Genomic DNA, 27120 nt, shown 5'->3' on the forward strand with positions numbered 1-27120 from the left:
TATAGGGAGGGGACAGGTTGTGGATGGCTTTGTAGATCAGTGTTAGTAGTTTGAACTGGATTTGTTGGGGAATTGGGAGCCTGTGGAGGGATTTGCAGAGGGGAGAAAGGGGAGTAGCGAGGAGATAGGTGGATTAGCCGGGCAGCAGAATTGAAGACAGACTGGAGTGGTGCAAGAGACTTAGCAGGGAGGCCACATAGGAGGATGTTGCAGTAATCAAGGCGGGAGATGATGAGGGCATGCACAAGAGTTTTAGTAGATTGTGGGCTGAGGAAGGGACGGATTCTGGCAATATTTTTGAGTTGGAGGCGACAGAAGGTGGCAAGAGTTTGGACGTGCGATTTGAAGGACAGGGCAGAGTCGAGAGTTACCCCGAGGCAGCAGATTTCAGGTGTGGGAGAAAGCGTGATACCGTTTGCCATAATAGATAGATAAGGTAGGGGGGAAACTCGAGATGGGGGAAAGATGATGAGTTCGGTTTTGTCTACATTGAGTTTTAGGAAGCGAGAGCTGAAGAAAGAAGATATGGCTGATAGACACTCCAGGATTCTGGACAGCAGAGAGGTGACATCTGGGCCAGAGAGGTAGATCTGAGTGTCGTTCGCATACAGGTGGTACTGGAAGCCATGGGACTTTGAGTTGTCCTAGGCCAAGGGTATAGATGGAAAAAAGTAGGGGCCCTAGGACAGAGCCTTGAGGGACTCCATCAGAGAGAGGGCGGGATAAAGAGGTAGTGTGGGAGTGGGAAACGCTAAATGTGCGGTCAGGAAAATATGAGGCAATCCAGGACAGGGCAAGGCTTTTGATGCCAAGGGAAGAAAGAATCTGTAGCGGCAGGCAGTGGTCGACTGTGTCGAAAGCAGAGGACAGGTCGAGAAGGAGGAGGATGGAGAACTGTCTGTTAGCTTTGGCTGTGAGTAAGTAATTATTAATTTTGGTCAGGGCAGTTTTGGTGGAGTGGTGGCGGCGGAAGACAGATTGGAGGTTGTCAAGGAGTGAGTTAGATGAGAGGTGGGAGGAAAGTTGAGCATGGACATGCTGCTCAAGAAGTTTTGAAGCAAACGGGAGCAGTGATATGGGGTGATAGCTGGGCATAGCAGTTGGGTCAAGGTTAGTTTTTTTGAGATATGGGTGTGATTGTGGCATGTTTGAAGGCAAAGAGGAAGGTACCAGAAGACAGCGATAGGTTGAAGAGGTGGGTTAGGGCTGAAATGAGTGAGGTTGGGGAGCAGGTGGGAAGGGATGGGATCAAGTGCACAGGTGAGGGTGTGATTTAGAAAGGAGGTGAGTAAGCTCTCCTTCAGTGATGTTGGAGAGGAAAGTTATTAGGGAAGGGCAGAGGTTTGGTATATGGAGTGGTTGCGGTGGTGGAACAGTAAAGGTTTGCCTTGTTTGGTCGATCTTGTTTTTGAAGTAGGTGGCAAAGTCCTCGGAAGAGATGAGGGGAGTTAGAGGTGGCAGTAGTGGGCGGAGGAGACAGTTAAATGTGCTGAACAGTTGTTTTGGGTTGTAGGATAATCAAGATACAAGGTTTGTGAAATAGGTCTGTTTAGCAGAAGTGAGGGCTAGTTTGAAGGCAAGTGTAGCTTGTTTGAAAGCAGTGAATCGTCTGGCAGGCGTGTTTTCTTCCAACGCTGCTACGCGACCCTGGATGCTTGTCGAGGTTTTTTTGTGAGATTGTTATGCCAGGGTTGCCTATTGATTTGTCGCACTTTGCCATGCATGAGAGGGGCGACTGAGTCTATGGCTGTTGTGAGGGTAGAGTTATAGAAAGCGGTGGCGCTGTCTGTGTCGTGGAGTGAAGATATGGAGGACGGGTACAAGAGAGTCTGAGAGTCTGTGAATATCTAGGTGTGCGAGGTTTCTACGAGGATGTGGTAGTGGCTGGGCATGGAGGGCTGGTGAGGAGGACAGGGATGAGAAGGTGAGTAGATGGTGGTCAGATAGGGGGAAGGGAGAGGTTGTGAGATTAGATAAGGAACAGAGGCGGGTGAAGATGAAGTCTAGTGGGATGTCTCATTTCACTTGCTGTGCAGAATGGATCACTACTCGCTATTTTGTCAAGACCATATGGATAATGCCATGAAGCGATCTCTACAAGGGAACATCTCACCGATCCTACTCCGTGGATTATGGTGTGCGTGGCATAATGTATGGTAGCCGGACGCCTATAGTTTAAAGGGAATCTGTTACCAGATTTACCTATGGGATCTGAGGGCACCATGATGAGGAGAAGAGAGCCTGATTTCAGAGATGTATCACTTTCTGGGCTGTGTTTTGCTGTTTCAATTTCAGTATTTTATCAGCAGGAGATTACACTACAGGACAATCTGCCCTTGTGCCTCCTAGTCTAACCACGCCCCCATTGATTAGCACCACTCGGTCACTATACAATATTCACAGAAACATGTGGTGTGGGCAGGGTTACAACATTCTGAGCTCTGCTAAATCTGCAACTGGGAAAACTGTGATTCTATCATAACTGTTGAACCCAGTAAACAAAGTAATACATCGCAGGAATCATAGTCTCTGTTCCATCATCATGCTGCTGTCAGATTACATAGGGAAAACATGCTGACATATTGCCTTTAATTCCATTTTTCAATGTAACAATGCCAGACCGCATGTTGGTTGTGCTGCTGTGAGCAGCCTACATGGTTTAAACGTGTTACCATGGACTGCAGCGTGCTCTCGAGCACAACTGGGACATCATTAGTCAGCAACTGCAAAAGGAGCTGCCAGCAGCGGATCTTGATGATTTACATATCCTAGTGCATTCATTTTGGCAGAGCATGCCTCAGACATCCATTAACAACCTCAATGATATTATGTCAAGGCATTTATTTCTGTGCATGGCGCTCATGCTCAATACTGAATAAATCACGATGTTTTGAACATTTTGTCTCCATTATTTGTCATTTGTACATCATTAACATGTCTCTTGATCCTGTGATTTCCATAACTCCACGACTTTTCCCTCTCGGTATGGCAATTTCAATGTTTAGGACTGTAGATTGCCTTATAGATTCAGATGGAGGAGATAGTTATACGGTTCTGCTTTCTTCCAGGTGTCCTTTCTTGCAGGCCTCTCTGATCTGGAGCAGTTGTCAATCATGAACAATCCTTGTGTCATGGCCACTCCTTCTATACCTGGTTTTGACTACAGACCTTATATTGTGAGCTGGTGCTTAAACCTAAAGGTTTTAGATGGATATATAGTTTCTCAAAAAGAAAGGTAAAATACTAAGGCATTATTGAGCTGACCTCCATCACTTGCACACAGGTTAATATGGGTAAATCTGTTGCCTATCAGTTGTAATTTAAGTATTGTTGCATACTAGAACATATTTATGAACATTTTCTGAATGTATTAAATGTGTAGAGAAGGTATATTTCTGACAATACTTTTCTTCATTATTGATGCATAAAGGTCGCCCCATTATGGATTTATATGATTTTTCAAATATTTTTTTTTCTTTCCTTACTCCGTAAAGATGCTGCTGGCATTGAGCCTTTCAGAATAACTCCTCCCGTGTTTGTTTTATGGTGAATTTTAGAGATATTTTGTTGCGCTCGCTGTTAACTTCTTCTTTTGCTATCATAGCTTGAAAGCAGAATGGCTTTACAGCCAAGGAAAGGGAAGATCGTACCGGCCAGGTCAGCATGTTCCACTGGTGCAGTACTTGGCATCCGTGTGTCCCCTGACGTCCGCACATGGTCTTCAGACAGAGGAAGATGCCAAGTTGGAGAAAATTTTAAGTAAACAAAGGTACGTGTCTTGTGAAATCATCTAAGAATGGCATGACACTTTTATTTCTGCAGTTAGTGGTAAAAATATGAATTGCTGGGGATCAGATATTGAGCACAGGTCACTACTGGGAGGCAGCAACACAGTTATTTCTTATCTTACCTTTAAGGGAATCTGTCACCCCCAAATGCATTTTAAATGGGCTATACAGTGTGGTAGGGCACTTAGCCCCGATAATAACCATACTAGCACTGTACCTGTTACTGGTACCGTGCCTGAGAAAATAAATAACTTTAAATTCATATGCAAATCCGGAGGCTTCAGTGCACCCTCGGTGTGGCCAAGAGCTTGGTGCGCTACTTTGCCTCCTCATTTGCATATCGGGGCCCTTCTCTTGTTTCTAATTACCAGTGCTTGCTTCCCAGCTGGTGTGTGCCTCCTCCAAGGGGGCATCAAAGTTCCCTCATTTGCATATGAATTAGAAATTATTTTCTAAGTCATTGTACTAGTAACAGCTACAGTACTAATATGGGCTAAGTCTTTAACAATACTGTACAGCCCATTTAAAATGCATTTTGTGAGTGACAGACTTCCTTTATCTGCTTAGCGAATCGCAGCACGCATTAAAATGGCTGCCATTAAGAGACCTCATTCCTTACTGATGGTCAGCAATAAGTGTATAGCGCCCTGCCATGGGAGCAGTTCCCACAGGTGTCAGCTGTATATGACCGCTGACTCCCTGTGGTATGGGCCCTGGCTGGTTTTGGAACTGATTGGAGTCGATTAACTACACAAATACCACTGTCAAACACGATGGCTGTATCTAAGTGGTTAAAAGGGGGTTATAAGACCCCTTATGGCAGGATCGAACCCCCCCTGCAATAATAATTATGGATGCGATCATTGCCATGGTATTCGGAGATCATCTGATGACCCCAGGGCACGGTGGACTGTGAGATTCAGATATAATCGGGGTCTCACAGGCTGTGTCAGTGACTCACTGACAGGTCTCATGCATAATAATAATAATAATAATAATAATTTTATTTATATAGCGCCAACATATTCCGCAGCGCTTTACAACTTATAGAGGGGACTTATACAGACAACAGACATTACAGCATAACAGAAATCACAGTTCAAAACAGATACCAGGAGGAATGAGGGCCCTGCTGCTCGCAAGCTTACAATCTATGAGGAAAAGGGGAGACACAAGAGGTGCATTGCAGTGTATGAGACCAGAGATCAAAGTGAAAAATCTACATGTTCCACAGTGGGACTAAGTGAAAAAGTTAAAACAATTACATAAAATGTGTAATAAAGTAAAAAAAAACATAGAGCACACAAATCACGAAAACTAAAAACGCTGTTTGCTTTAAAACAAAAATAAACACTTGATCAATAAAACAGGATCACCGTAAAAAAAAAACACTCCAAAAAGGACGCTTTTTCATCATACTGACACATGAAAAATTGAATTCAAACCAACCAAAAGCAATCAAAAAGACACGTAAAAAAAGACACATGTAAAAAAATGGTATGTCAAATATTGTTTTTAGTATGTAAAATTAGTGTGGCATAAATAACTATATAAATCTGGTATCCCTGTAATTGTACGCAGGCCTGTGGAGTTGGTAAGCCAAACCTCCGACTCCAACTCCTCAGTTTTCAAGACCCCGACTCTGACTCCACCAAAATGGTCTCCGACTCCAACTCCACAGCCTTGATTGTACGAACACATTGGTCTGATCACTTTTACTGCACAGTGAATAGTGCAAAAAAAAAAACCAAACCAATAATTGAATTCCTGGTTTTTATTCTTTCTGCATCTAAAAAATCTGAGTATAAGTGATCAAAAAGCATTATGCGCCCCAACTTGTTGCACAAAGAATAAGCCATCATATTTTTTGCCAGAAAATTAAAGTTACAGCTCTCAGAATATGGCGACCCCAAAAAATGTCTTATTAAAAAAAAACACATACACTTTTACTGTGATATTAGCAAAACATAAAAAATAAATACATCTGGTGTAAGTGCACCGACCCGAAGAATAAAGTGAACCGCGCAAGAATAAAATAAGAGATACTATTGTACTGCTGTCTATTTGTTCCTTCTGCCTCCCAAAAATCAGAATAACGCTCTGGTCACATCCTGTGCTCTCCGCAGAGCATTTACGACAGGGTTTCACTCACTATAATGAGGCAGATGGACTCAGTCTGGTCTCTGATCCGGCGGTGTCCCATCACTTTAGGTGTCTTTTTAGTGCACAATTGTGGTCCACCACAGATCTGCGCATGCTTAAAAAAAATGGATGCCACTGGAATAGACGGCAAACGGAATCCAAAGTGACTCCATCTGCCTAATTAAAGTGGGTGGTTCCTTCTAGGACTTCATTTTTTTTGGGGGGGGGGGACTTAAATGGAAACCCTGAGGTAAGTGCTCAGTGTAGAACACAAGAATGTGATCCCAGCCTTATTCTGGAAGCGATCTCAAAAAATATTATGTGCCCCAAAATGTTACCAATAAAGCCCCTAATTTATCCTTCAGAAAACAAGCCCCCAGTCAGGTTTGTGATCCGTAAATGGAAATATCAGGGTTCTCACGTTACTGGCAGAACAAAGACTATGGAAAAGTGACACGGAGTAACAAATTATGGGGTCCACTTTCTCCTATTACTCCTCATGGAAATTGTAAATTTGGTGCTGAAACAGAGTATTTTAGTGGAAAAAGTGTATTTTCTCCTTCGCCTCATTGGGGGACACAGACCGTGGGTGTATGCTGCTGCCACTAGGAGGCTAACACTAAGTGATACAAAGAAAGTGATCTCCTCCTCTGCAGTATACAGTTGTGGCCCAAAGTATTGACACCCCTGCAATTCTGTCAGATAATACTCAGTTTCTTCCTGAAAATGATTGCATTCACAAATTCTTTGGTATTATTATCTTCATTTAATTTGTCTTAAATGAAAATACACAAAAGAGAATGAAGCAAAAAGCAAAACATTGATCACTTCACGCAAAACGCCAAAAATGGGCCAGACAAAAGTATTGGCACCCTCAGCCTAATACTTGGTTGCACAACCTTTAGCCAAAATAACTGCAACCAACCGCTTCCGGTAACCGTCAATGAGTTTCTTACAATGCTCTGCTGGAATTTTAGACAATTCTTCTTTGGCAAACTGCTCCAGGTCACTGATATTTGAAGGGTGCCTTCTCCAAACTGCCATTTTTAGATCTCTCCACAGGTGTTCTATGGGATTCAGGTCTAGACTCATTACTGGCCACCTTAGAAGTCTCCAGTGCTTTCTCTCAAACCATTTTCTAGTGCTTTTTGAAGTGTGTTTTGGGTCATTGTCCTGCTGGAAGACCCATGACCTCTGATGGAGACCCAGTTTTCTCACACTGGGCCCTACATTATGTTGCAAAATTTGTTGGTAGTCTTCAGACTTCATAATGCAATGCCCACGGTCAAGCAGTCCAGTGCTAGAGGCAGCAAAGCAACCCCAAAACATCAGGGAACCTCCGCCATGTTTGACTGTAGGGACCGTGTTCTTTTCTTTGAATGCCTCTTTTTTTCTCCTGTAAATTCTATGTTGACGCCTTTGCCCAAAAAGCTCTACTTTTGTCTCATTTGACCAGAGAACATTCTTTCAAAACGGTTTAGGCTTTTTCAGGTAAGTTTTGGCAAACTCCAGCCTGGCTTTTTTATGTCTCGGGGTAAGAAGTGGGGTCTTCCTGGGTCTCCTACCATACAGTCCCTTTTCATTCAGACGCCGACGGATAGTACGGGTTGACACTGTTGTACCCTCGGACTGCAGGGCAGCTTGAACTTGTTTGGATGTTAGTCGAGGTTCTTTATCCAACATCTGCACAATCTTGCGTTGAAATCTCTTGTCAATTTTTCTTTTCCGTCCACATCTAGGGAGGTTAGCCACAGTGCCATGGGCTTTAAACTTCTTGATGACACAGCGCACGGTAGACACAGGAACATTCAGGTCTTTGGAGATGGACTTGTTCACTTGAGATTCCTCATGCTTCCTCACAATTTGGTTTCTCAAGTCCTCAGACAGTTCTTTGGTCTTCTTTCTTTTCTCCATGCTCAATGTGGTACACACAAGGACACAGGACAGAGGTTGAGTCAACTGTAATCCATGTCAACTGGCTGCAAGTGTGATTTAGTTATTGCCAACACCTGTTAGGTGCCACAGGTAAGTTACAGGTGCTGTTAATTACACAAATTAGAGAAGCATCACATGATTTTTCGAACAGTGCCAATACTTTTGTCCACCTCCTTTTTTATGTTTGGTCTGGAATTATATCCAATTTAGCTTTAGGACAATTCTTTTTGTGTCTTTTCATTTAAAGGGAACCTATCACCCCGTTTTTTTCGGTATGAGATAAAAATACTGTTAAATATGGCCTGAGCTGTGCATTACAATAGTGTAGTTTGTGGACCCCGATTCCCCACCTATGCTGCCGAAATACGTTACCAAAGTAGTCATTTTCGCCTGTCAATCAGGCTGGTCAGGTCGGATGGGCGTGGCTTCTTCCCCCAGATATTGCGTAGTTTTCCGTTGGTGGCGTAGTGGTGTGCGCATGTCCAACGTCCCCAATCCTGCACGGGGGGGTGAAAATAGCAGCGATGTCCGTTATTCCATTGGTGGTCGGTGGGCGCGGCCATCTTCCTTTGGCCGCGCGTGCGCAGAAGCGGCGCTCTGCTGGCCGCGGCTTCAGGAAAATGGCCGCCGCGATCTCCATCTGCGCACGCGCGGCATCCCGCGGCCATCTGGAGATCCGAATGGTAGTCCTACAGCAGGTCCTTCTGGCTGGTCACCCCATCCGAATTCTATTGGATAATGCCACGGCGGTGCCATACGTCAATCATCTAGCAGGTACCCACGGTCAGGCGCCTTGACCAAGGTACCTCACATTCTGTGATGGGCCGAGATCTACCATTTGTGATCTCGGCAGTATATATCCCAGGAGTAGAACTCTGGACAAATTCAGCCGTCAGGGTTCCGCCTCTAGTCAGTGGGAACTTCACCCCAAAGTCTTCCATCAGATGTGCCTTCACTGGAGCTCTTCAGATGTAGATCGGATGGCGTCCAGACTGAACGCCAATGTGCTCGAGTTCGTGATTCGGCCTCGAGATCCAAGAGCCATCGCACTGCATGCTCTGGTTCTTCCGTGGTACCAGTTTCCATAACTCCCCTTCCACTACTTCCGAAAGCAGAAAGGGGCCCAGTGATCCTCTGAGATCCACACTGACCACGTCAGTTTTTTGTTTGCGCAGCTAGTATCCTTCTGCCTTATTGCAGCAAAACTGCAAGTAGGGACTTTCTCACAGGGAGTTTTCTCACGTAGTTCTTCCCTATCGCATAACATTAGATCATTGGGACCTTAATGGTCCTAGGAGTCTTACAGTAGACTCCTTTTCATCCCGGCAGACTTTACTATGAGGGAAGATCACCCTTTTTTCTCTGCAATAGCCTCACCCTGACGAGTCTTCGGAGCTAGCTGCTCTGTTCTTTCAGACTTTTTTCCCTTATTACCTTCAAGGCAAGGTTGTCCTCAGACCATCCCTTGTTACCAAGGTGGTATTGTATTACCCCTGTTATGAGGGCATACTTCTTTCCTCATCTCTTTCGGCACCAGTCCACAAAATGGAATGAGTTCCCCATATTCTGGACGAAGTGAGTGCTCTGAGTAGATACATCTCGAATACGGCGTCCTTCCGAAGGTTGGACGCTTTATTTGGGCTTCCTGATGGTAAGCGTAAGGCTTCCTTACGTTTTCAGGAAGGGTTTAGCCGTTTCATCGGCCATGTTAGCTTGGTGGATTCGTTTCACTATCCAGGAGTCCTTCCGTGCTAGATGTCAGCCTATCTCCCTGTCTATCGACGGTTCTAGGCACCAGGCGTCGGCAAGGCATGCCTGCAAGCTTGCGGATTCGTCCAGTCCGCATGCATTCTTGAAGCACTATAATGCCCACACTTCCACAGATGTGAGTCTTGGCAGGCGGACTCTGCAGGCTGCGGTGGCGCACTTGTAAGTAGCAGTTACACAGGGCCTGATCTGATGTTGTCCCCACCCAGGGACTGCTTTGGGATGTCCCATGGTCTGCGTCCCCCAATGAGGCGAAAGAGAAATAGGGATTTTTGTGTACTCACCGTAAAATCCTTTTCTCAGAGCCATTTATTGGCGGACACAGCTCCCACCCTGTTGTTAGCTTAAGCTTGTTTTTTATAATCTGACATGCTATACTCTCATATATAATGACATGCTATACGCTCATATGTTGTTATTAATCTCCTACTGATTTTGCACCAAACTGGTTAGCTGAGAGCCAGCAGGAGGGTGTATACTGCAGGGGAGGAGCTAACTTTCTTTGTATCACTTAGTGTCAGCCTCCTAGTGGCAGCAGCATACACCCACGGTTTGTGTCCCCAATGAATGGCTCGGAGAAAAGGATTTTACGGTGAGTACACAAAAATCCCTAATTTTTTTTTTCTTTTCACAACTAAATGTTATAGATTTTGTGAATCACCTGTAGGTTAAAAATGCTCAGTTCACCCCAAGATGAATTCCTTGAGGGGTCTAGTTTCCAACATGGGGTCCCTTGTGGGGGATTTCTGTTGTTTTTCAGGGGTTCTGCAAATGCGACATGGCATTCACGATGTCTTACAGAATATACGCCCCAAAAATAAAATAGCGCTCTTTCCTTTCCGAGCCCTGCTATGTACCTAAACAGCAGTTTTGACTACATATGGGGCATCTTTATGTTCAGAAGAAATTGTGTAACAAATCATGAGGTTTGTTTTTTCATATTATCCATTGTGAAAATGATAAATTTGGGGCTAAAACTATATTCTAGTAGAAAAAAAATGTTATTTTCATTTTCAGATCCACATTTTAAACAGTTCTGTGAAGCACCTGCGGGTTCAACCATCTCAATACATGCCTAGATGAAATCCTTGATAGGTCTAGTTTCCAAAATGGGGTCACATGTGTTTTGGTACCTCAGTGGCTCTGCACATGAGATATGGTGTCTGCAGTCTACTGCAGCCAAATTCACTTTCCAAACACTAAATGTCACTTCTTCCCTTCCGTGCCTTGCCATATGTCCAAACAGAACTTTTTGACTATAAGTGGGGTATCTCCACACTCAGAAGGAAGTGGGTAACAAACAGTGGGGTCCACTTTTTCATGTTACCTCTTGGAAAAATGAAAATTTGGGGGCTGAAGCAACATTTTCATGAAAAAAAATGGAAATTTTCAATATGACGACGTACAATTATCAAATTCTGTGTAGTACCTGTGCGTTCAAAATGCTCGCTATATTACTGGATAAAATTCTCGAGGGGTGTAGTTTCCAAAATGGTGTCACTTCTGGGGGTTTTCTGCTTTTTGGGCACCTTAGGAGCCCCTCAAATGCAACACTATGTCTGTAATCTATTTCAGACAAATTTGTGTTCCAAAATGCCGTTTGTCCAAACAGAGGTATCTGACCATATGTGGCGCGCTTAGAATAAATCAGGTAACAAATAGTGGGGTCAATTTTTTTGTGCTGTTACTTATAAAAGTAAAAAAAAAATGGGGGCTAAAGCAACATTTTAGAGTAAAAATTACAATTTATTTTTTTTTCCATTCAACTTTGTAGTAATTCCTGCGTAGCACCTGAACCGTTAAAAAGTTTCTTGACAGCAGTTTTGAAGTACCGTATTTGAGGGGTGCGGTTTTTAAAATGGTGTCACTTTTGGGGAGTTTTCAGTGTGTAAGCCCCTCAAAGTCCATTGAAATCTGAATAGGTCCGTAAAGAAACAGTTTTTGCAAATTTCTTGAAAAAAATGAATTACTACTAAATGTTTAACCCCTCTAAAATCCTAACAAAATAAAATGACTTTTAAAAAATTATGTAGACGTAAAGTAGACATATGGGAAATGTTTTTTCTTAATTATTTTGTACAGTGTGACTAACTGGTTTGAGGATATAAAGATTAAAAGTTTATAAATTGCGAATTTTTCAAAATTTTCCCCTAAATTCTGATATTTTCACAAATAAACGCAAAACACCTCTTTTTTACGCAAAAAAAAACGCGTTGCGGTAAAAAACGCAGCATGTTCATTAATTTGGCAGATTTTTCACGTTTTAGCCACTATTTAATGCATTGGGAAGCTCCGGAAAAAAACGCACAGAAAAGGCGAAAAAATGCATGCGGATTTCTTGCAGAAAATGTCCGGTTTTGTTCAGGAAAATTCTGCAAGAAATCCTGACGTGTGCACATAGCCTTAGGGCGCAGTCAGACGGCCGTATAACTCTGACCGAGATCGGAGCGCAGTGCATGGACTGGCCATCGGCTCTCCTGACCCCAGCGTGACGGCTTCATTTGTTTATAGTTCTCACGCTTGGTTCAGGAGAGCTACCAGCCAGTCCATGCACTGCGTTCCGATTTCGGTCAGATATATACGGCTGTCTGACTGCGCATTTATACTGAACCACTGTGTAATCTTCAGTTCTCCGGAAGCTTGTTCATCATCCTCTGTCACCTGCATCATCATATGGAGGAGTTGTCTCCAACTAAACCTTTACATCTGTATCAAATATAGATTTTGTTTTCAGAATATGATCACAATCTAATTCAGTTTTGTTGTCTTTGATTAGGTTACATCAAAGACAATTAATGCACCAGATTCGTAACGAGGCCCATCTCTCTTCAACTCCTAATAAAAGATCGTACACATCAGCTGAGCAGCAGAGCCCCACCAGAACTCTTCATCCGTCTAATAATAGTGGTAAGCAGGCATATATTTTTTTCTTCATTGTACATATTTGACAATATAGATGTAATTCACATTAAGCAAAAAAGATATACAGGATCCTGGTACAACGGCCACATCAGAAGTCCATGGTTGCCGGCCAGAGTACTGCGTACCTCCCCCTACCTACCACCATCTTCTTGTTAGTAGGCCCACAACATCATTCTGTTGTGATGACACACACAAATAACATCACGCTGGCCTAATAATTAGAAGAAGCGCCAGCAATGGCTCCTGTAGTAGGTTTGCAGGGCTCTGGTCTAGCGGCCACTTAACTAGGTTTCTGCAAATATTTTTGTTTTATTATTCACGATTCAGTGGGGGTTTTTTTGGTTGTTGACCTTTTTTCTACTGAGAACATTCATTGGAATAAGGCATACATGCATTTTTCCATATAAAAAGCAAGAAATATAATTTGCTTTGTGGGAAATATGATTGATTACATTACAAATAGTGTAACTTATAATCCGTTCTCTAATATACTGTCAAATAGTTGCGTTTTCCTGTTGCAAGCAGAGGCGGATGCTGGGAAGCCTGGAACAAATCCTGGTAACTTCCCTTCCGTGTGCACACGCCACCATATATCACGTCACATAGGCAGACACGGCATAAATATGTTTTGCGATCAGAGGAGCAGATTTCCATACATTGAAAATGGCCGGTAATGATCTATATAATCACAGTACCTGTGTTTCCTAAGCATTATGTGCTTTTACTGTATTCATCCTGAGGTTCTTGATGACAGTGGTGTAGCGTGAGAATCTATAAATGCAGAGGGAAAGCGGACGAGATGGTACATGTAAGCATATAGTGGCGCTGTATTCTACTCCATACACAATCTCTTATCTATGGAGGTTTGCGCTCCTCTACACTTTGGCAATGTCCTCACATTAGATCTGTGATAAAGGTTCTTGTAGGGTAACATCTATATAAATTGCAACTTTTGTTCTTAGGTACATTGGATGCTGTGCATTATTATCCGTTTTATTTCTTTTGCTTTTGTTGCTAGGGCAGGGAGGTTGGAAAATCTGAGTAGATAGTAGTAGGCTCTTTACTTCCCACCCCATAGGTGCACTATAGGCTACTGTAACTGACTGGGGGTATCTCAGGGCAAGTGGGGCATGCTCTGCTGCGTCTGCGGATGGACCATACAATAGTGAGATGCAGCGACACCTTTTACCAAGGACTGCTTATACTAAGGAGATGGTCATACAGAAAATCTGATAGAATTATCTGTGTTTCTGATGTCTTCATGTACGGGTTTTCTCATGTTTCATCTGCAGCAGTGCACGGCTTTTCTGCCTCCTGGCTTCTTGCTGGCCTGGGGTTTTAGACGACTAATTGTGCATTCTGCAATGTTGCAAGCAGTGGCGGCTTTACCTCTGCAGCATAGTTGGAGTGCTGTAGTACTAAAGCTGGCTGGATGGTGCACTGTAGTGATCCGGCCATGTTTAAATCAGCACATACAAGCTCTATTACCAAGAGCTTGTAGACACGGCACATGCTAAGCAACCACTGCAAGACCACAGCATCCTGACATTTTTGAAATTTGAGTGGATTTTTAATAACAAGGAAAATAGTTTTTAAAAAGCAAAGAAAGAAAAGCCTCAACGTGCACAAATGTAAGCTGTCATACCCAAAAGGAGCAGGTGTCAATTCATGACCGATGACAAATGATTAATGTCCAAGAAAAAATGGACTTTCACATCTGTGGGTAAGTAAAAGTCTTAAAGCTTTATTGGGACATTTTAAGACACAAACCACTATGGTGGTTAGTAAGAACACGCTGCCACCTGACATGTTTCAGGCCTTGGCGCCCTTAGTCGTTATATGGCTAGGTACTGTGGGATATCGTATCTAAAGGAATGGAACATGAAGTGTCACTGGAAATGCAAACAACGTACAAAATACATTACAATGGTGGAATACATATTCCTCAGATAAAGAAGACATTAATAGACGGGTCTCATCTCTATAATTCATGCCGTTTGGCGTTTTGGTGTCCTATCTAATAATCCAAAATGCTTTTCTTAGATGGAGTTTTTTTTGCCAATCTCTTCCCCTAACTGGTGGATTAACCATCTCTATTCCAAAAAAAGGAAAAACCATCCGTTTCCCCATTGTGGGCATCCAAAAAAGTCACCTTTAGCATCCCATATAGTTTACAGTAAAGCATGATACCATGCTTATGTATTAGTTTCTCCTTTATTTCAGGTATGGTATATTTATTCTGTCCTTGTAATGTATTTTGTATGCTCTGTTTGCATTTCCAGTGAATTCCTATCTTTTGCACATTTCTTCTTCCGTTCGACTGCTAGTTTAACCTTTAGATAGGATATCCCATAATACCCAGCCATACTAGGAATAAGGGTGCCAAGGCCAGAATGGTGTCAGGTGGCAGCGTGTTCTTACTCACTACCGTGGTGGGTTTTGCTTTGATATGTCCCAATAAAGCTTGAAGACTTCTACTTACCCACGGATGTGACAGGTCATTTTTGCTTTTTTCTTAAAATTTACAAGCACTTTGCAATGTGGTGACACTTATTTTTTTATTAAGTTGTTTATTTGACCTTCCTAGATCCAACCGTCATGGTCAACACTTGGCTAGGCACAAGTAATTCTGAAGACCATTATTCCTCCACATCAAGAAATCTGTCCTCCAGCTCGGCTCAGTCTGGACCATCACATTACAGCAACCTTTATCTTGAAGACATCCAGACTGATGAGGATAAGCTGAACCGTAGCCTTCTTTCCTCTGAGTCCACCTTCATGCCCGTTGCTCCTGGTCTATCCCCCATGTCTCCTGGTGTAGAGCACAGGGTACCTGGCCTAACAGAGGAACTAAATGCAGGGAACTCCCTGACGGAGATGAGCAGAGGTAGTTCTGAGAATTTAGTATCGCAGGGAAAAGAAGATGAAGTTGGCCCAACAGTTGTCGCCATCATTCCGGGAAAGTCTGCTGAGCATCTGTCACAATGTAACGACAGTTCTCAGTCCTCTTATGACTCTGTGACGGAGCATACCCAGCCATCCAGTGCCTCCTCCTCTTACAGTGATGCTGTAGACAGCAAAGGGTTACAGGAAACAGACACCGACCACCTGAATAGGAAGAACAAAGCAGCGACACAACTGCAGTCTTGCTGGAGAGGCTTTTATGTTAGAAAACATAACCCCAAAGTCAAAGAAGTCCAGTATGAAATCAGACTAAGCAGAATGCAGGAGCACATCGTCTTCCTCGGCCAACAAGTCTCCAGGTATGTCCCACTGATTGTTTACTCACGGGTGAACTCGGCATCTCTCATTAATGGAAACTATATGAGCTGGAATGGGTTTTACATAGGGGTGCAGGACCCAGACTACTGGACTTGCTGCATTCTCCATCACACCCATCTCACGGGGCTATGTACATGACCCCTTATATTCATACAATGTAGGAAATTGATGGGGTTGTCCAGGATTTTCATATTGATGGCCTGTTCTTAGAATCAGATTGTTGGGTGTCTGACCAATCCCACCAATTGCCTGTCCTCAGCAGCCGGATGTAAGCAGTATATGGATGACGCAGCAGCACAGTTCTGTTCACAATGTAGTGGCCGATCTTGGGTGCTGAAGCTCGGCCGTCGTTACAGTGAACGGAGCTGTGCTGTTGTGCACCTATACGCTGTGTACATCTGACTGCTGCGGCACCTGGAGACATCCGATCAGTGGGGGTGCCGGGGTTAGGGTCCTCACTCATCTGATAATAGGGATATGACATATAATCATCCAAGGGAATTATAGTATGGTTTTATTATAGAAACATAATATAGTGCAATTATGGAAGGAAGTATTTAAATTCACTTGGATCTCGGCAAGTCTCACACCCGTGGCATCTTTGTAAAGGATTACTTATTTCTTATACTTATATAGCACCAGTGTATTCTGCTACACCTTCCAGACATTGCCATCACTCTATGAGGGGCTCGGAATCGAAAGGTCCTAGGTCAGCTTATAACTCAGGGCTGCAAAGCTACAGTGCTAACCACTGAGCCACCATGCCGCCCGTAATATTAATCTGCCGGCATGACACCATCTGTTATAAGTTGCCCTGGGAGAGCTACTGTATATTTCAGTAACCATTTTGTGACCATCTTCACACACAGAAAATGCTATATGAAAGGCCACGTTCAGTATTTGGTCAGTATTTACCTCAGTATTTATAAGCCAAAGACAGGAGTGGGAGATAAATACAGAAGTGGTGACGGGTTTCTATTATACTTTTCCTCTGATTGTTCCTCTCCTGGTTTTGGCTTACAGATACTGAGGTAAAATACTGAACGTATGAATGTGGCCTAAGGCTTCTTTCACACTTGCGTCGGTACGGGTCCGTTGCTAAAAACGTGGCACGACGTGGGCAGCGGATGCAGTTTTTCAACGCATCCGCTGCCCATTCTGAAGTCCGGGGAGGAGGGGGCGGAGTTTCGGCCACGCATGCGCGGTAGAAAATGGCGGACGCGACGTACGAAAAAATTTTCCCTTGAACGTTTTTTCGTGCCAACGGTCCGCCAAAACACAACGGATCCGTTGCACGACGGACGTGATGTATGGCGATACGTCGCGATCCGTCAGCAACACAAGTCTATGGGAAAAAAACGCATCCTGCGGGCACATTTGCAGAATCCGTTTTTTCCCAAAGCGACGGATTGCGACGTACGTCACACAACGCAATTGTGAAAGAGGCCTTACAGTTGTGGCTGGAGTTGAGCACCGACACGGCTGGTAACATTTAGAGGACAGCGGTCTCTGGGGCTCGCACCCAGTGGCTCCCACTGCTCCCCCGCAACACTGATGGTTTACTGTAGCAGCCTGGGGCCTTCTGAAGCCCCCTCTGCGACCTGGTACTCCATACTGACCATGATTTACACTTGGATTGCAGTATATAGTGTAAGCGATTGAGTGAATGCGACCCTGAGGGAACTAAATAGTAATGTGCAATTAAATAAGTGGGAAAAACATATTTGGTATCCTCTCTTCCGTTAAAGTCCAAACCATCAAAATATAAAATTAACCTGTAAAAAAAAAAAATATAGAAATGCACCAACCCCCAAAAAATAACACAATAAGCTCCCCAGGCAAAAGACAATCCTGCACACAGATCAATTGGCGAGAAAATGGAAACGTTACGGAACGTCTTGGAAATGGCAAGAAAAATCTTTTTTTTTTTTTTTTTTTCTTTTTTTTTTATACAAGCTTATGACTTTTTTTTTCATTACTTTAAATAAATAAAAAAGAGAGAAAAAAACCATCTAGGCAAGTTTGGTATCACTGTAATTGTACTGACCTGTGGAGAATCGTGTTCCCATGTCATTTTTACCATTGAATGGGCTCTTATCCCTCTTTTGAATTTTTCTTTCCCCACTGAAAACAAGCGGTCACACATCTATATCAATAGAAAAATAAGAAAGTGAAAATTCGCCTTGTCCTTAAGGGGTTATCCTAAAATGCTGTATTGGAGAATTCTCTGAAAATGGAGGAGGGGTCCTAAGTACACAAGTCTGGTTTATTAGCCAGAATGGAGGGTGAATGGTGAAATGAATATCTGAATATTCCACATTCATAATTGTGTGTTGTTGCAGGCCAGTCTGTTTAATCGTACAATATTCTGCTCATAGAGATGCAGGAGAGGACGCTTTGCTTCACTGTTCTCTGCTGGTGACCAGTAGATGGCGCTGAGGTAGTTTCCCTGTGTTTTTGGCCTTGGTCCCAGTGTTATTTGTATGGATGATGGAAGGCTTCACCTCTCACTATTAGGGCTCATGCACAGTTCTGATTTTTGCGTATGTGTGCTATCCGTGGATTTCACAGACATGTACTAGCTGTGTACATCTCCTATTTTTTCTTTCCTTTGGACTGAGTGGTTAAGGAAAATATTAGAGACATGTCCAATTTTGACCCAAAGGTCAGATCAAGAGAAGCAATGCAAGTCAATGGGTCTGAGAAAATATTAGACTGTACTCGGATGACAATTGAGTGTGGTCTGATTTTCACGGATTATCAGGTTTAAGAAACTTTTTTTTTTCCGTCTTGTGGTTCTTTAATCTTTTTTTTTCAGTTTTGAGTTAATGAGATTCTCGTGGTCCAGGGCGGCCTATGGGGGTCTTCCTGTGGTGCTGATTAGATATTCATAATGAAGCCTGCTGACAGGTCACTGATCCCTCACTGATCTGCCCCCTAGATTACATAATGAATACCTGTACATACTGAAGAAAAAAACCCTTCTGCAGGCTGGTGCCGGCCGTGACACCTGCGCTGCAGCATAATCGCATGGTTACTGTCCTGATAATGATTGTGCTTGATGTTATTCAGATAGTACAAAAAAAAATCAATTTTAAAATGGTGCCCGCTGCGTCTGCACCACATGTAGCCGCCCCAGAGCACGAAGCATATTATTAGCACAAAACTGAAAATAAACAACAACCACAAGACGGATTTTATCACCCAAGGTATCATTGTAATCAGTATAATGGCGCTGACCTGACACTGTGTGTAGGTTACTGTGCACAATCCTGGTGACAGGTTCCCCTTAAATTTCTCCACAATGGATGACACTCGAACCACACTCTGATCAAAGTCTGGTCAGAATATCTGGTCTGTTGTTCTCATACGTGGAATAATCAGACGTGTGAATGAGTCCTGGGGGTATGTGCACATGACATCTTTTAGACCCCTATGTTCCTGCTTTGTTTTTGTTTTTTAAGTAGAAGGAAAAAGCCAGCTGCGTTTTCCCTGAGGGTCGCCTTTGATGTCTTCTGCATCAGTTTTTCAGTGGAGCGGCTTTATTTTTATTTCATATATAAGATAGTGACGGCTCAAAGAATGGTCAGGCCACCTATTCCAGCCATTTCCCGGCTTTCAAAGCCTGAAGCTGTTTAAAAGAAAAGAAAAAAGAGAGCGAAAAAAAGATGAAACCAATGCACAGCAAATCGTTTTGACATTGCAGTGCATATGTTCTCTCTTTTTCAGAGGGGTTCTAGGCGGAATCCTCCAGAGAAAGATGTCGTGTGCATATGGCGTCTCTAGACGCTAGCACAGCCGTCACATTTTCCCAGCAGACACCGGCGGTAGTTTTCCTTTCCTTTCTTTTGCTGCTGGCTTTTACTCCATACTGTGAAGTATAGCAGGTGGCAGCTTCTGAGCAGAAGCCACCCAAAAAATGCCATGTCACTTCTCACTTCAGCTCGTCTCTTTTCGGTGAGATGGTTTGTTAGTTTCTCATGTCGGACAAGTGTGATCTCTGTGCAAGAAGAATCCTGCTCCACCTGAACGGCAGGAATCTGTTCCGGATTTCTATCTTTAGTATCAATCCTATATATAGCAGTGGAATGTACACAGCAGGGTTATTTTTTACCTAATTTTAGCTTTTTGTTGCCAGAAGTCACTTATTGGAAAGTTTCCATCCTCTGTGTTAGACATGTTTCACATGGTGCTGGAAATAGCTCAGGTCTCGGATCTATAGTGATCTCTCTAGGTTTCTTACTCTGGATCTATGCTATTCAATACCATAAAGATGACAAGTGGCAAGACATGAGTGGACGTCTGACATCCTGAACCCCCCAAACCTTGATCTGCAGGTTGGAGCCTCTTCACTAATGTTCCTTGCACTGTGACGCTCCGTCGCTTTCTGTGCAGGGGAAAACAATAACACCCTAATATGCCCGTAACTCTGCCATGCCTGAGATGTCAGAATGACCCCTACACCTTCGTTCTCTAGATCAGACCCACTCCAACCTCAATGTTGTGACACGTACTAGCATGTGCCTTGACCTTGTATAACGGGACCTCCTTTGTAACCTCAGATGCTAGATAAAATCATTCATGGTGTTGACACATTCATTAAGGTGAAATCCAATTGAAATGCAGAACAATATACAATTAAATTTACTATATAATCTTATAATTAATGGAACCATGAAAAGGCACATTCTTTTATACTAAACGGCTCATTATAATCTGTATATAAGGAAATGAAACTACAGCTGCATGTGCCACTAGGGAGCAGTGTGTGACTACACGGATTCCGTGCTGATGTCATCTGTCACACTATGAAAGGGAGGAACTGAAGTCTCCTTTCTGTGTTTAGTATTTAGCCTGCCGCCTATAGAATACAAAAACGTTGGCAGCTAAAAGCACTAGGGCCCGATTCATCAATTTTCGCCAGAATTCTGCCATAAAACTGCTTGAGATGACACCAGATCTTTGCACAACTCAAAGTTGTACAAACATCTTTGTGACTTTTATGACTTCTCCACCAACGTAGCGGAGAATAGCCTGGATAGGGCTTAGCCAATTGCACCCTGACAATGCAGGGGGCAGGGGTCTGTAGTCACTGAGAGGGGGGACGCAGCACTACTCCAGCTTTTGGATATCATGGTGTTATAAGTGTGAGGCGTTCATGAGTTCTAGAGCAGAGATTACACCGGCCACGTCCATTACAGCGTCTTCTGCCATCTGGTTACAGCCGATAGCATGCTTATGACTGGTAACAGATTATTTTCTGCAAAAACTAAAAAGAGGAATAATAACAATAATCATACTAGAATTATAATGTAAGGATGCTAGGGCTAACATGTACTCGCTTTATAGCCCGGTAAGGTCCCGCTGTACATGGACATTGCCTTACTCCTTGTGTAACTAGTCAGTATAATGTTTGCATGCTTGTAATTGTCATTATTCTAGGTTGTTTTATCAAATAATCCTGACAAATTAGGCGTATTGTTAAAAAAAAAACACAATAATAACCTTTTCTTTTATGCTCTAGGTTGAAGAAAGAAAGAGACGAGGAGCGGGTACAGAGACTTGTACAAGAGGACGCTCTCCGATACTTATGGGACCAGGTAGTTTTATTAAAGACCATTGTGTGAGAAGGGAAACCTAACTCTGAAAATTGTGATTGACACCTGGCATCAAAAAGGACATCCCTAAACGTTTAAAAGATATAAATTACAGCCCAAAAATAAAAATATCAGAGTATATAACCTAAACACTATTCAAAAAGCAGGCAAAATCGGTATATCAATGACTTTACTGATTTCATTATATGAGAACAGTAGATCTAAAAACGACATGAAACAAGAGACCTGATTCAAAAATGTATAAAAAGGGGAGAGGAGGGGGAAACTAAATTCATGCAAATAAATAAGTAATATCAATAAGCTAAGTATAAAAATAACTGATAATGATAACTAATAAGCGAAAAGAGGACAAATCTAATAGATCCAGATATAAATCTATGTTTATTGCACAGTGCCAGAGATATAAGCCCACAATAATGAGGTAGTATATCAGAGTGGACACGTGATACTAACCATGGAGGGCAGGCCACAGCCTCGTCGCACCACTCCAACTCGCGTTTCGCTTATGCTTCATCAGGGAGTCTTCATACTATGCTGCTTTTACACATGTCAATGAAGTCTGTAGATAAATCCGTTTACAAGGCAATTTACAACTTGCTCTGCTATAGAGATGAATTATATTCATCTTCTGGAATATTTAAACCATTAAATAGATTTTCTATTTTTAAGAGTCATTTGCAACACACAGTGGATCACAGTAGTCGTGCAGTACATTAGTATTGGTAAGCAGAAGATATGGATGGAGATATGACGCAGCATACAAGGACACTAATAATTGTGGTGTGATTGTACAGTGTTTTACATTTCGGAGTCAGATTTTATAATTTCCAGTGATCTGTTGCCGTGTTGAGTGATTTCTTTGTGTTTCAGTATTTATTTCCATTGGTAAATTCACTATAGAGAAGCACAAACTTACCTTGTATCTGGGAATTTTGTGTCTTCTCAGGTCCGATCTATTCAAGAATGGCAAAACAAAGTATGTGGGCAGATTGATAGTATTCCAGAGTCTGACGTCCATCCACCTGAGGGATCGGGAAAGCAGTCATTTTCAGCAGAATCTGCACCTGAAACCACAAGTAGGAAAACCAGCCCTGACATCCCAGACTCAGGGTTTCACTCTATTAATATAGAACAGACTTCTCATCAGGAAATGAGCAGTTCTGAAAAGAGCTCCACGGAGGGAAGCGTATCTTCTGAGCAATCCCTGGTGACTGTGAAACACTATCATCCGCCATTATCTGATCTCATAGAGGTTCAGGAGACAAAACCTCAATATCACAGTGACAGTAGTAAGGATGACTCCAGTACAGACCAAGACAGCAGTCTCCTGCAGCAATATCTGGAAAAAGTGCAGCAACTTGAGCAAACAGAGGATGACACAAGTGATGTGACTGAAGAAACTAGGCCTGAAATGAGCAACAGCTCCGTAAACTCTGATCTCCTCTCCAGTAGCTTCAGTCCTGATTGTGAGAATGGGAAGAAGGAAGGGCTGGAAGCACATGAAGATGTTTGTGAGACCTCTGATGTGGCACAAAGCTTGGTGGCATCACCGGACACTTGTACTGAGGCACCAGAAGTAATGCAGTAAGGAGAGGCTGCCCTGCCACCTCCTCGGCACTGGCTGGGTATTGTAGTAGGATTAAATAATGACTACTATAGGCCGTTCTGTAAATGTTCCATTCCATGAGATGGAGGCGGAGATACAACTGGAGCACTCCTACATGAAATAATCACCATACATGTCAAGGCTTTAGGTCTCTTGAGTAGAAAAGGTCGCAGTAAGTTGTCTGATTTGTCCCATGTGGTACAGTTGCTTTCCAGTGTACACTTTGTTGGTGCATGAACTGTGAAGCCCCATTGAAGTTACAGACCGTATTATTACTGTCTCCAGTCAGGAGGATAGAGCTACGTCCTGGTTCTACATCCGAACCGATTTGCAGCATGTTTGTCTGTTGTTGCTAGAATTCCGTCATGTTTCTAGGTACATATGGCACATATCATAGCCATAAAAGAAGCAAACTTCCATTGCCGTTAATTTCTCTAAAAGTAGTTTTTTTGCCAACAGATGTGACAGTAGCAGGATCCTTTTTAATTGTCACAGAGTGGAAATCTAATTCTTATGGTGAATAAGTGCTTGTTACCATGCACTGTGCCGACCAGAAACACAATCATGCTGGCAACCAGTCGAAGTCCTCTAGAATAGGGAACAATCCTGCTAGCACCCAAAATGATCACAGCTGAATGACATGGCCACAGCAAGGGCCACCTTGGCACATGTATTACCTGCTGGCCATGCAGATGAATGGTGGTCCATGTAATAGAAGGGGAGCCCGAGTCCTCCAGAACAAGAGCTGTTGGTTCGGAGGAACGCACTGAGCCTCGATAGGGCATTAATAAGACTCCTTTGATAGCCTGCCTCGCCACAGTGTCATTAGTTTAGAGCTCTGTCTTCAGCAGTTGATATCTGAACACATGGCACAGTACGAGTCTGAAAACACAGGATTTATTTTTCTGCAGCTCTCACTAGTTGTCTTTTAGGTTTTTCATAGCATGATATATCTTCAGTTAAATTCTTGGGTTACACTGCAGCTGGGATTGCCCTTATTGTATGGCAGGTCGTCGGATCCCCTCCTCATGGTCACCTGAGCCTTCTTCCATGAATAGACGGCTTCCACCCTTGTTATATTGGCAGTGTTGTTCCATAAGAAGCGATGACTTGTCTCATTGACATCAAATACTTCTCCTTGTAGCCTACATGAACCTGTTGAACACAGCGGTGAAGGAATCAGTCCAACTTAATATCATTCTGCCTTCACTTGCCCAGAGATTTTATTACATTACATAGGTAAAAAACATGAAGGCACAATTTGGGTGTGTGGACCATTCTGTCCCCATTGCTTGAGATCTTGCCTGCCTATGCCTGTGCCACAGTGATCAGTGTCACATTGTACCTGTATTATGATTTCTATGCTTATTTTATAGCACATATTTATATTATTTTATTTCTGAGTGATCTCTTGGTTAGCTTTCTCCATGTTATTTTGTATATTGGCACTGATGTGTATTTGTGTATGCGCCTTACGATAGTGTACACTAGTGGTAAAGCTGTAACACCCAGCATGCTGGTTGTCAGGGCATGCGGCTAGGATGGTAAAGCTGTAACGCCCAGCATGCTGGTTGTCAGGGCATGCGGCTAGGATGGTAAAGCTGTAACGCCCAGCATGCTGGTTGTCAGGGCATGCGGCTAGGATGGTAAAGCTGTAACGCCCAGCATGCTGGTTGTCAGGGCATGCGGCTAGGATGGTAAAGCTGTAACGCCCAGCATGCTGGTTGTCAGGGCATGCGGCTAGGATGGTAAAGCTGTAACGCCCAGCATGCTGGTTGTCAGGGCATGCGGCTAGGATGGTAAAGCTGTAACGCCCAGCATGCTGGTTGTCAGGGCATGCGGCTAGGATGGTAAAGCTGTAACGCCCAGCATGCTTGTTGTCAGCACATGCGGCTAGGATGGTAAAGCTGTAACGCCCAGCATGCTGGTTGTCAGCACATGCGGCTAGGATGGTAAAGCTGTAACGCCCAGCATGCTGGTTGTCAGGGCATGCGGCTAGGATGGTAAAGCTGTAACGCCCAGCATGCTGGTTGTCAGGGCATGTGGCTAGGATGTAGACGTTCCTAAAAGTTTCATACGCATGAGATTTAAGGGAAGCTGACCGGTCCCTTCACTATTCCCAACTGCTACTATGCTGGTAAGGGTGCCGATTTATTTTATAAGGTGTTTGACATCCTATACGTTTAATTCTCATTATGGTAGGACCATTATGCCAGCTGGTAATTATGCCCATGGAACAGTCACGTGTCCATTATAATTGTCTGCACCACTGATTTTGATGGGATCAGATGCCTATCTCATGTACATGGGAGCTTCCACCTCTTCCCTTGCGGAAGTATCTGGCAGATCCTTTTACATTCAGGGTAGATTAGACTCTGCCAGAGCTGTCTGACAGCAGCTTTATCTTCTATCCCTTCTATGAACAGAGCATTCATGTATATTGGGGAGTTAAGAGGGCTAGCTGTCAATGGAACCCGCCATCGGCCAACCTCTTTCTTGTGTGTTCGGGCACCTTTATAGATAGAAGTCGATCAGTTTCGTACCACTGGTCCACACTACTTTCACACCTAAATGTACAACTTATTGATCCCCAATCCTACCACGCAGAAATATGAGAATGTATATTCCTGGTAAATTTTAGGCTCTGCTCACACTTGCATTACGAGGGACTATCAGGGGTTCAGTTAAGGTTTCCATCATCTTTGCACATTAGCATAGTGCACCATAAAGTCTATGACTATGTGGAATTGTCCTTTAAAAGGAAGCCATGTGTGAATAGAACCTAAACAGGGAATGGGCTGTTAAGAATATATATTGGTGAGAAAGGAAGGCTTCCAGAATAATAATTTGATGCATTCAGTTATAAAAAAAATATATATATTTTGTATGAACAAGTGTGAATTGAGTGCATGAATTACTTAAGCCCTTTTATCATATATATTGTGTATTTTTTTAGTGTGCAAATTTTGTTTTTCATTTTGAGCAGTGAATAAAGCTTCTGACAACAAGCAAAAAATTAAAGGTTATTTTTATAATATGAAAATTTTTTCGTCTTTTATTCACTTTTTTCCCCTCTGTTTGAAATTCATATATGATAATATAATCTCTATTTAACCCCTTAAGGATCAATCCACTTTGCAAATTAATGACCAATCCCCAATAGTGACACCATTCTAAAAACTGCACCTTTCAAAGTCTTCAAAACCACATTCAAGAAGTTTATTAACCTACAAAGGGAACCTGTCAGCAGGATTGTGCACAGTAAACTACAGATAGTGTCAGGCTGGCGCCGTTATACTGATTACAATGATACCTTGGTTGATGAAATCCGTCTTGCGGTTGTTGTGTAACCTTTATTTTCAGTTAATGAGATTCCCGTTCTTCAGGGCAGCCTGGGGTGATGGTGGTGGTGGGGTCTTCATGTGGTGCTCTGATTAGATATTCATCCTTATGGCTTATGACAGGTCACTGAACCTTCAGTAACCTGCCTCTTATTTTACATACTGCATATAATAGTGACCTGTCATGACCCATAAGGATGAATAAGCAGAGCACCACATAAACCCCCCCCCCCCCCAAAAAAAAAAAAAAAAAAATACAGATTAAACAACCTCCACGAGACGGATTTCATCAACCAGGGTATCATTTTATTCAGTATAACAGCGCCAACCTGACAGTTTCTGTATTTTACTTAGCAAAATCCTGCTGACAGGTTTGCTTTAAGATGCTTCACAGGAATTAATGCAATGTGGAAGGAAAAAATAAACATTTTCCTTTTTTTCTCAAAAATGTTACTTTCGCCCCTTTTTTTTCACAAAGGTACCAGGAGAAATTGGACCATGAGATTTGTTGTGCAGTTTCACCTGAGTACGCCAATACCCCATATGTGGGGGAAAACTACTGTTTGGGTATACAGCAAGGCTCAGAAGGGAAGGAACACAGTTTGACTATTTGAACAAAAAAATGGCTGGAATCAAGAGCGGATGCCATGTCGCGTTTGGTGGGCACATGATGTGCCTAAACAGTGGAAACCCCTTAAGGAATGTATCTACATGTATGG

General features: G+C 43.0%; 1 protein-coding gene across 2 annotated transcripts in view; it reads left to right on the top strand.

The window, feature by feature from the left end:
• CEP97 (centrosomal protein 97) overlaps positions 1–26099 on the top strand; it is a 36790-nt gene extending 10691 nt beyond the window's left edge. Inside the window, exons 6-11 of one of the 2 annotated variants that reach the window (XM_077296783.1) lie at positions 3069–3235; positions 3605–3769; positions 12409–12539; positions 15142–15817; positions 21361–21436; positions 22401–26099. In XM_077296783.1, coding sequence (XP_077152898.1) covers positions 3069–3235; positions 3605–3769; positions 12409–12539; positions 15142–15817; positions 21361–21436; positions 22401–23042 — 1857 coding nt within the window. In that variant the 3' untranslated portion in view covers positions 23043–26099. The remainder of the gene's footprint in view (positions 1–3068; positions 3236–3604; positions 3770–12408; positions 12540–15141; positions 15818–21360; positions 21437–22400) is intronic. The other variant, XM_077296782.1, reaches the window with a different exon arrangement.
• Positions 26100–27120: the final 1021 nt, after the last annotated feature.

Source organism: Ranitomeya variabilis, chromosome 3 (assembly GCF_051348905.1).
Source record: "Ranitomeya variabilis isolate aRanVar5 chromosome 3, aRanVar5.hap1, whole genome shotgun sequence".
NCBI lineage: Eukaryota > Metazoa > Chordata > Amphibia > Anura > Dendrobatidae > Ranitomeya > Ranitomeya variabilis.